Genomic DNA, 11,191 nt, shown 5'->3' with positions numbered 1-11,191 from the left:
CAGTAAATGTTAGATAGTCTGCACTTACTGATAAAGCAGCTACAACCTGAGAGCGGTGCAAAGCATTGTCACAAATTACCTTACTTATACCAACGTCCACATGTCATTTGTGGGCACTTGCCTGCTCATTAGTAGCAGTTAGGTGTTCATGCAGTGTTGTAGCAGTTATAGCAAATTTGTAGATAAATAAATTTGTAGACAAATTTGTAGCTTTTTTTTTTCCAGATGGGGGTCATTTGCTGGACAATTTCTTGGCCACAAGCAGTGACCCGCTGGAAACTCAAAGAAGCTCTCCCGCCAAGGAATAGTACCTGACCACCTGAAAAACTGCAAGTTGTCATTTATACAAATCAGTGTTTTCAGAGATTGAACAACCAAAATGTACTGTATTCTTTACAGGTGCTGGTTTGTAGATTTTGTTAGCTGTGGACAGAGCCCGGCTGACTGTTTATACAGTATTCATGCAAAGCTAAGCTAACGGGGTGCTGGCTACAGGCTTGTTCTTACTGAACAGATTGAGAGATCTTCTCAAGACAGCAAAAAGTGTGCAAGTCAAACGACTGCTTTAATGATCGACATGCTCCACCACCTGAGGAACTGCCACCCACTGATGTAGCTGACAGCTCTGCAAAGCAGCTTTTCAGCTGTAAGATTTCACATAAGATGGTCGATGAGAAATTCCCCCCCTGATATGAAGTGATACTTCATATCAGAGCATTTCCACCTTACAAAGCTGGGGAAAAAACTTCAGTAAAACACTGGCAGCTCTATATGACAAATTTTGATTTCTTTTAACTGGCTTGTATGTTTCATACCAGGAAAGTTCTAATGAATTTACACAAGTGTCAGTTGATGTTCTATTTCAGCTAGAAAGTAAACATGGCTATAGATGGCTGTTTACTGTGTGTGAATCTCTCTCTTTGCTTTTCTCTGTTCCATCAAGAGACATGAAAAGCGGCGGTGCAGCAAAAATACTTTATGGTGTTTACACACGCAAATAATAAAACATAAATTGTGGAAACCTCAGCCTTGTACAGTTCAGTTCATTCAAAGGAGCCTGCCCTGAGAAACAGGGGTGAGACCACTGATTTTCTTCTGGCAAATATTTGAAGAGCTAATTTGGAGGGGCTGGGTTTGCTGGTGCTAAACAGTGTGTGTGTGTGTGTGTGTGTGTGTGTGTGTGCGTGAGTGAGTGAGTGTGTGAGTGTGTGTGTACACTTATGTGTCAGCCACAGGCAGCCATGGATCCAGACAGCCAAAAGTTGTTAAATTAAAGACATAATTTGTCCATTTTAGGAGACTGTCATAAAGTTATTAATCTTGTCATTAATTAGGACAATTGTCTAGACTGATTAGTATTACTGTAAGTTAGCAGCCATTCGGCAGCCAGCCAATGATTGATCAGTCAGTTATTCAGCCAAGCAGCTCATCCACCTGCCAAACATCCAGGCAATCAGTCTATCTCACAGCTAGTAAATTACTCCATTACACAGTCAGTCAACCAAACACCAGCCAGCCAGTCAACCGGTGACCCTTGGTCTTATTTGATATTGGAATGCAGTCTGGGGAACACACTAGAGGCTGCATACTCCAGGAAATTGATTGGTTTAATTGATTGTGATTGACTGTTGTTTACAGTCTGAAACAAAAAATACTGGGCTGTCAGCACTCAGAGCTGTCAAGGGCACAGACAGAAAAAGACAACAACTGGAAATGTGAAGTGGCAGCAATAAAGGGCAAAGCTTATGTTTGCTGCACGCCTGCCTGCCTGCCAGCAGAGTGTGGACAGGACTCTCCAGTGCGCCCTGTCCCCAGGAGGGGCGGGGTGGGTGGCAGAGTAGGGACAGAGGGAGAGAGGGAGAGGAGAGAGGAGGGCAGGACTGGCAGGGTGCGGTCTGAAGTGGCAACAGATCGTTTTGGATCACTCAAATCCCTTCAATTCAACTGGAAAGCTACAGCTTGTTGCACGCCGGCCGCATATGGAGAGGAAAAAGCTTTCAATCCAGAGAGGGCACCAACCAAACAGCAGGGGAAAGTGGCCGGTGTTGTGACAGTTTCCCAGCGCAAAAGAAAGAGAGGGAGAGAAACCACAACACTGCAACTTGGATATCAGTAACCACTCTCTCTCTTTAACTCTCTCACCCACCAAATCGACTTTGAACCTGTTTGTTTAAATACACGGACTTTACAGCCTGCACACTTACTGTTGATTCTGTAAGGCGGAGGGAGCGAAGTTTCTCAATTTGGCTCAGTGTTCTGGAGCAGCTAAAAACTTTTTGGTCTCCTCATGGTGCGTGGTGCAGCCGAGGTGCGCGTCTTTTATCCGAGTTTTTCGGACGTGATGTCGCGACTGTCACGGACGATGGAGTCGGGAGCTGAACCGGGGAGGTACTGAAGACATCTCTCTCCCCCGGGAGAGTCCTCCCTCCCCCCGGGGCGATGCGGATCTCCTTCCTCCTTCTCACCGCCTCTCTGTGTGCCTTGGTCCTCCTCCTCGCACCTGCTTCGGAGGGCTGCGGGCCGGGGAGGGGGTACGGCAAGAGGCGGCTCCCAAAGAAGCTCATCCCGCTTGCTTACAAGCAGTTCAGCCCGAACGTCGCCGAGAAGACCCTTGGAGCCAGCGGGAGACCCGAGGGTAAAATAACGCGCAACTCTGAGCGCTTTAAAGAACTGACGCCAAATTACAACACAGATATTATCTTCAAAGATGAGGAGGACACTGGCGCCGACAGGCTCATGACTCAGGTAAGGAGGGCAGATAGATGAGTGCAGGGGAGACATGGGCGCAAAACATCTCGCACAGATGGACCATTGTTCCTTGGTGCTACTGCCTGACACCTGGAACTGTACTGTCCATTTGTTGTAGTGATAAAAAGCTGAATTTACTACATCGTATTCGTTAATCCTGAGCTGACAGCTGTCTGCTGCAGAAACATTCCAAGAAGTTGACTGAAGTGAATCACTTCAGACCAGATTAGCCACACTGCTGCTGTATCCAATTGTCTGCTGAATGTTTGCTGTCGGTTAAATGTTTAAACCAAAATGATTGATTTCATTGACTCTTGGCCCTCCGTTTCACCTCTGGATTTTGCTACCTAACATATTTAGCTGCTGTAGATGCCTAAACTAAGGATTGTTTTGTTGAATAGTCTCAGTCACCGTCATCTGTGCAATTTCCCGTTTGGCTTGAAGTGCGTAAAAACTATATTTTAGTGTTAAACGTAATGTCGTATTAAATGTGTCCTGCATAACATCTATGCAAGACACACTTAAACAACCAACGAAGTAATTATGAAGTTTCATATCATCGCCCAATAATTTATTTGGCACAAGAGAAGGCACCTCTCATCCTTATGTAATTGTAACAACTAGAGCAGTGAGTCCTTGACGCACAGCTTTACGCCAACCTCTGCCCAGCCTTGTTTGTAGCTTGGGTGATAATTTATTAATTTATTCATCAATTCATTCAATGATGGACATTGAAACTCAGATGTATTACATCTCCACTGCTCAGAGGCACCCTGACCTCAAATCTTATGCAAGTACTTAGAAAAATGAGAAATCGTTTCATGCAAGACTCCTGGATAGTTTTGTGTACTTTGGTCATTCTTCTGACGACATTCACAATAGTAATATTTTTAGTTATATATGCATTTCTTTGTATGTGTTTTAGTGTATTTCAATAAAGCCCCCATCACTTATGTCTTACTACCTGAAGGGCATGTTGTTTGCTTTTTAGTCTGTCTTTTGCGCTTCCTCTGTTTATTTGTCTGGTACACAAACACACACACACACACACTGCCAGACTTTTTTTCTCCAAACTTGGCTGCAACCATCCCTCAGACTCATCACAGCCAGCTCTTTTCACAGCATCACTCTTTTCCTTTTACTTCCATTGATCTTTCTGTACTTTCAGCAACATTATTAGGGCAACTCAGTTTTAGTTTTTGTCTTGTCTTCGTTTCTAACGGCCTGTGCTCCTGTTCTCTCCCTGTACCCCTCTTAGCGTTGCAAAGACAAGTTAAACTCTCTGGCCATCTCTGTTATGAACATGTGGCCGGGCGTTAAGCTGAGAGTGACAGAAGGCTGGGATGAGGATGGTCATCATTCAGAGGACTCGCTGCACTATGAGGGACGTGCTGTCGACATCACCACCTCAGACAGGTAAGCATGCCACACAGCACATTATATGGTGTAAATGGGCCAGATATAGGCCAGGCACCATTTAAACAGCTTACAGCAAAGTTTTGTATGGATGTCAAAGGAAAAGTAACGGCCTTCTGCAAGAATTCAACTGGCGCACATTTGGCGTTGAAAATATCTTTTCATTCTTTTTTATAGGGACAGAAATAAGTATGCAATGCTGGCCCGGCTGGCCGTAGAAGCTGGATTTGACTGGGTCTACTACGAGTCCAAAGCCCACATTCACTGTAGTGTCAAGTCAGGTAAGAGATGGATATGAGCCACAGTGTGCGCACGCATTTTCTGTGTGTGTGTTTGTATGTTTGTGTGTTTGTGGCCAGCTGTCATTACCACTAATGAGGCTGATAGACCCTTTGTTGGTGATTCACTAATGGTTTACTCTACCTTTCAGTACCACTATCATCAGCCAGTGTGTGTTTGTGTGTATGGCCTACTGGGAGCCAATCAAAACAGGGTGTGCACCTGAGCTCTTTGCTTATTTTTGATTATGTCTCATTTTTTGGTCAGAACTCTTCGTTGAGTGATCATTTTATATTTGGCTGCATTATGTGCAGATAGAGGCAGTTTGAAAATACCATTTTTGATATGGATATATGCCATGTTTAGTGGGGCAGTGCAATGGCTAATCTTGCCTTTGTAAAAGTGTAATAATAATAAACTAGTGGAGTGACATCCCTGGATAAAATGAAAATAATTGAATCAGTTGATAAAAAAAATACAAGCACATATATGCATATATACTATATAATTAAAGTGATATCTGACTCTCCTGTCTGCATTTCTACAATTGACTGCTTCATTTTTTACAATTTCATTGTTAATATGAAGTTTCATTACTCCAACACTCACTCTGAATGAAAATCAGATACAGTCCTTATGCAAACAATACTTGACCGCATTCCACCTCAAGCTTTTGAGACATTTTAGAAACCCATTTACCCATGTCTGGTACCACCAGGTATTTGATGCCAAAACTACATTCTAGCAGTCCGTTGAGGTTAGTAGGCTGTGAGATGATTAACTCTCTCTTTGTTTTGCTGTTGCTTTTCCTTCAGTAGGTTTCTCTCAGATCTCTTATCTAAGTCTTATCACCTCCTGGTCACAGGCCTCCTTTTCTGCAGCCCTCAAGCTTACAGACACACACACCTTGGACAAATATTTGGCTGCCTTAAGACGTCTCACACACACTCACACATACACATTTACACTGATGACTTTCTTATTTCAAACTGATTTTGCTCCAGCATTCCAAGCAAATATTCTATTCTATTCTATTCTATTCTATTCTAGCCTGTTAATTATTTATTCTTTGAGGTCATATCTCTAGCTCTTTGCAAAAATAACAGAATTCATTGTTAGGAATCAAGCTCATTACAATGTGCCGGTGCCCCTTCCTTGTGTGGAACCGCTGACAGCGGGCATGTGACTCATTTTAAAACACAACTCTGCTGTAATCCAAACAGTATCTAAACCCAAGTCTTAGTCTGTGTGCTTTCCTGCCTCTCTGACCCCAGGCCGTGCTCTGACTGTGGTGATACAATCAGCTGGTTATCCATTAGCTTTTGCTGACTACCTCTTCTTGCCACCTCGTCTCACTGCGTCTTAAAGGGCTACCTTATACTGAAATACTTCTGCAAGTTCAAATGCGTGTACTGTGGCACAGTCGGCAGCCTAAAGGAATGAAAGACCGACCAACAGAATAGAAACAAACACACTTTTCTAATAATGTTGCATTACTCATGTCACACTGATGTGAGCATGCCAAACTGGGTTTGACAAATTAAGTAACAAAACAGACATACGTCCACAGCAAAGTGAGGGGACAACCTGTCTTCTTTGGTATCGCTATTCAAAAAATATTAACAGGATTGCTATTGTTTCAACAGTTTGTCAAATGTTAGTTTTTAAATCACATTCCTGAGACCCCACCAAGCATTTGATGAGCGTCAGAAAAAACACTACTCCTTTTGGAAACTAAACCATGGTTTTTAAGAACAGATTCATAGGCCTTAGTATTGCAGAATGCTCAGAGGGCTGCACAAAACAGCTTGTTTTTGAAGTAGTAGTGAGTCACAAAATGTAGTTTACTATCAATCAAAATCAATTGATCAACTGTGGATGTGAATTTGCTGATAAAATCAATGTTTCTCTGATGTGTGTTTCTGTGTGTGTGAATGAGTTCTAAGAATAAGGAGAGACAGAAAAGACAACGTTTGAACATGAGTGACACAATATAAATATGTTAACAGTCTGCTACTGATCCACTGAGATAAAGCTGTCCTTGGGTCAGTGTCAAAGTCTCACATCTTTTATAGATCACTCAATGATCATGCGGCCACTGTAGAACTCAAAGTGCTGCGGCATTGTCGCTGAGCTCCCCAGTAACATCAAACTTCAAATGAAATCAAATGAATAATCTTATTTCTCTTTCTTCCATCTCTTCAGAACATTCTGTGGCAGCCAAAACTGGTGGTTGCTTCCCTGGTGATGCTCAGGTTTTCCTCAAAGGCGGGACCATGAAACAAATGCGCGACCTTCACCCTGGCGATTACGTCCTGGCTTCTTCAACAGCAGACGGCAACAGCCCGCTTCTCTACAGCCCGGTCCTGTCCTTTCTGGACCACCAGCCCAATGTCACAAAAATATTCTACACCATTGGCACCAACACAGGACTTAATATTACTCTCACCGCCGCTCACCTGATTTTTGTCACAGACTGCACTGGTGGGCTGAGCGAGCCAAAGTGGAAAGAGACAGTTGGAGAGCCGCTCGGGGGCTCCATACAGGGGGTCAGACCGGGCCAGGAAGCAGGTCTGAGGACAGTTTTTGCCAGTGAGGTCCAGCCAGGACAGTGCGTACTTACATCACAAGGGAAAGCGGGGTCACACTCAACGCTTTCAGTTGTGACCTTTGTAAGAGAACAGAGGAGCAGCGGGCTGTATGCCCCGCTAACCCAGCATGGGTCCATAGTGGTGAACGGTGTGCTGGCATCCTGCTATGCTGCTGTGGACAGTCACCATTTGTCCCACTGGGTCCTGGCCCCACTGAGATTCTTTTACAGCCTGATGGGACCCTCAGAACCGCAGACTGGCGGCCTGCACTGGTACCCTTGGCTTCTACAGAAACTGGGGCAAATGATGCTGGACGCTGGACACTTCCACCCCTGGGGGATCGAGCAAGGACATCGATAGGAGCCACAGAGACATTTTTCACACTGATGACTTCATTCACTTACCTGTATTCAGGAGCACCAAAGCACAGATTGAGGGATCACCAAAGACAATTGATTTTATAATGGATATGTGTGTTTACCGACTCCTCTTGCCTGTATTTGCTGTAGTTTAACAAATGTCTTTTTGTAACATGTGTAAAATTGTGCAAAAGACAAAGAGAGGAGACTGAGAAGATTTGTTTTATGCTTTTCAAAATTTCAATTAATTCCAGATGAGTTAGAGAACTGGAAAGACTGAGGCGTGACAGGAAGTCCAAGACTTTAAACCTGAATACAAACAGAAAGAGTAAAACAAGTATCTCCCCAGTTCATTTTAAAAGGTGACCATCCATGTCAATATTTTCAGAGAACCTCAGAGATGAAAAAAACAGTAACTGTGATTCAAAACAATAGCTTTCATTAGAGCAAAGAAGTGGGTAGTGAAGTAAGACAATCAGGTCTCAGCATTTCTTCGTACTGTATTTATTGTAATCTGTCAACATGTATGCATCTTGAGATCATGCTGGGGTTTGCTGATATAGTCAGAAGAAATTTAAACATACAAGGGCACCTTCAGTGGCACCTGTTGAAGGCATCAGGTTTCAGAGAAAAGGTTGTGGTGAACACATGAAGGAGACATTTGAGAAAACTAGTGAAGGTCTACATGTACAATAGGTGTTTATGCAGTTAAGTAATGTTATGAAGGAAAGAAAGACCACAAGTGAAGCTTTCTGTCAGAATCATCACAGCAGTAAATCCACTGATCCTTTACTCTTCGTTATAGAGCCTATACTGTATATTAGAAATAATTAACAAAATAATATTTAACTGGACAATGAGGGATTAAGTACTATGTATTTAATGAATGCAATGTAGCAGTTTGCTAGAGATGCATTATTGGTTTGTTGGCTTTGTTGGAAAACTGTTGAGTGGCAGGGAATGATGATGGACACAATGGTTATTGTGGGTATACTTCAACATTCGTGAAGTACTGATGCAGGATAGGTGCTGGGGTTATAATGGCCACGCTGTCAATCTGTTTTTCCAAGTGTATCATCTGCTTCCAGTCAACTTGATTGTCTCAAACTGATTCATATGGGTCATTTATACATCTCCATTTGTTTAATTAACTATTTTATTTAAAAGGTTTTATTTTTTGACATGTTTTTCATTGTTTCAATTTTCAGGTCAGTTGTATCTAGTTAAGGCATACACAACACTCAGGCTGTATTCAACTACTGTATTAAGCAACAGCTATGCATCATATTAAATAACAGATAGTAAACCTCTTTAATCTTGAACAGTAAGTTACTTGATAGCTCCCCCTTTGCGTGGTCTTTTTTGTATTCCATCTATCACCCGACTTAAGACCTTGTTGGCAGAGGTACAGAAATTGTGGTTTCTAACACTATGGGATGCAGATGTGATGGGTGGATGAATGAATTTGGACCAACGTAGTTCATATTGTAGTGTCCATCCAATTGACACAATTGAGCATGAGTATCTAAGAACTCCAAGGCGTTATCCTACATGCCTGCTAAAAGATTTGTCACATATGTATATTAAGCTGTTGCTGGAGAAACTATTTAAAGATCTATTTTTAGAAAATAATGTAAACTATTATTATTTTCAGCAACTGTGTGCATACAATTTGTATTTGAAACATAAAGTTGTTGTTTTAAAACCAAATCCACTCTCCGCTTTATTTGGTCGCAGCACGTTTAAAAGATCACATGCAATACATTACTAATCACTGAAATATTAAGAAATACTGTTTAGCCTATGTAATAAAGCCCTTTTTTATTTACACCATGCTTGTTCTGATAAGACTGTGGCTTTTTTGAGTCAGAGGCACCAGCGAAATCGAACATGTGCTGATAACAGTGTTAATGCGTTAACAGCCATAGGTGCTCAGTGTAAATGGTGAGGAATCACAACAGCTGTAACAATGTGAATGCAGCATGAATAGCTGAGGTTACGGGGTGGGCTGCTGGTTGGTTTCAGTACCACGGACAGCAGCACACAGCAACACTCCTCTTTCTTCCTCATGATGCTGGGATGCCCTTTCTTTTTTCCAGGATGTGGAGTTAGTCTTTGAGCATAGCGCACCCTGCTGGATGCTTCAGTACTTACATCATGAGAGCAAAATCCACAGATTAACATAATTCATCACATAAAGCAAAACACTTTGTTCTCCTGCTTATTTTTCTATCTAGAAGATGGAAGAGTAAAAGCCAGGAATGACTAACTGCTTCCATTGAAATCGAAGCAGACTAACCTCAATAACCACAACAGATCAATAACAGAGATTCTAATTATTATTTATTATTACTGGTCATTTAGGTACAGGAAAAACCCTTTTGTAGTATCCCATAGCTCATCATAGGAGACTGATCCATATAGACAGATAGAGAACCAGACCCAGGTGAAACAACAACAAGTTACATATATTTGAAAATAAAAAATATGAAAGTGATTGGTTTACCTAAGTGTGCCAGTGATGTTCTCACATGTGAGGCTTTTTAAATACACATGAAAAAATCATGCACATCTCAAGTGGTTAAAATACTGAAAACCATTACAAAAAAATGTCCACCTGAGTCTGGTGGTTTGAAATTTTTCTGTCTCCATGTAATCATGTTTAACTCTGTTTGGACCAAGATACCCCGGCAACATTTTGAGGCAAGGCTGATGGACAACCAGCAATTATAATCAGGACTTATCTGAGAGGGAAAGGTGGAAAAACACACAATATGTAACTGTCCCCCCCCCCCCCTTACTAAGATTAACAAAATAAATAAATAAATAAATAATTTAAAAAATAATAATAAAAAAAAATTGCCTGTTTCAACTGCCTCAAAAGTGACCCAAGTATCATCGTCTTAAATTAAGGGCGTTCACACAACAACACATGGGAAGTCAGCATGCTCACAGTAACTCACATACAGATATGAATGTCTTTATAGAATATGTATCTGTCATCACAGCTTGGCAAAATTACACTTATACACAACAAATGCACAATAACACCTGGAGCCATAATACCAGCCAGTGGAAAAGACCCAAATACGTCTGAGTTGTCTTCTTCCAGTCAGAAAAACGTCCTGCGAAATGGACGACCTCATCCCCTGGTGGATGGTGGTGATATCGTCCAACAACTATAGCCTATAGATAAAGAATTTATGTTTCCAACAACTCATAAACACACGCACACGTACAATCGCACACACAAACATTTTCTCTCACACTTATTACATGTTAATAACGTCATGAGAAACGTGAATCTCCTGTGAGTCGGTGACTGAATGAAAGACTGGATGTGAGATAGTTTTAACTACCTATGGAGAAGCGGCTATGTTGAGAGCAGTAAACCTGACAGAAGTACAAAACACCCCATAACATCCTACGTTGGCAATAATGTTGACATAGGTACATCAGGCTATATGTAATCATTGCTTGGCAGCATACAAAAATAAAAGAAGTTGCTCTGGTGCATATTCTGAATCATCTGCATTTGAGTAAAGTCATCTCTATGCAAACAGAAGGAATTGTTTTCGGCACATTTTTTCAAAACGAATGAGGCTGGCTCAGTTATTATATATTTAATTAGGATTAGGGTGTAACCACATCTGTTTAACTATTATACTACCAGTAGCAGCATCTCATTGTTGTAGTTTATTGGCTAGCTTTTCAGCAAGCCTGGCTAATGCATATTTGGAATTCCTTGTGTGAAAAAAAAAAAAAAAAAATCTGTAAAAAGATTTTTTTACATGCCCA

At 41.6% G+C, this 11,191-nt stretch overlaps 1 protein-coding gene across 1 annotated transcript; it reads left to right on the top strand.

The window, feature by feature from the left end:
- Positions 1–2,273: 2,273 nt before the first annotated feature.
- On the top strand, positions 2,274–8,127 carry LOC139208476 (indian hedgehog B protein-like). Its single transcript, XM_070838171.1, has 4 exons — positions 2,274–2,745; positions 4,007–4,164; positions 4,342–4,445; positions 6,649–8,127. Exons 1-4 carry the CDS (start codon positions 2,440–2,442, stop codon positions 7,392–7,394), a joined length of 1,314 nt encoding a protein of 437 aa, XP_070694272.1. The 5' UTR covers positions 2,274–2,439; the 3' UTR covers positions 7,395–8,127.
- Positions 8,128–11,191: the final 3,064 nt, after the last annotated feature.

The sequence above is a fragment of the Pempheris klunzingeri genome, chromosome 10 (assembly GCF_042242105.1).
Source record: "Pempheris klunzingeri isolate RE-2024b chromosome 10, fPemKlu1.hap1, whole genome shotgun sequence".
Lineage (NCBI taxonomy): Eukaryota > Metazoa > Chordata > Actinopteri > Acropomatiformes > Pempheridae > Pempheris > Pempheris klunzingeri.
Note: the sequence above shows the minus strand (reverse complement) of the source record. Positions and strands in the feature narration are given on the sequence as shown.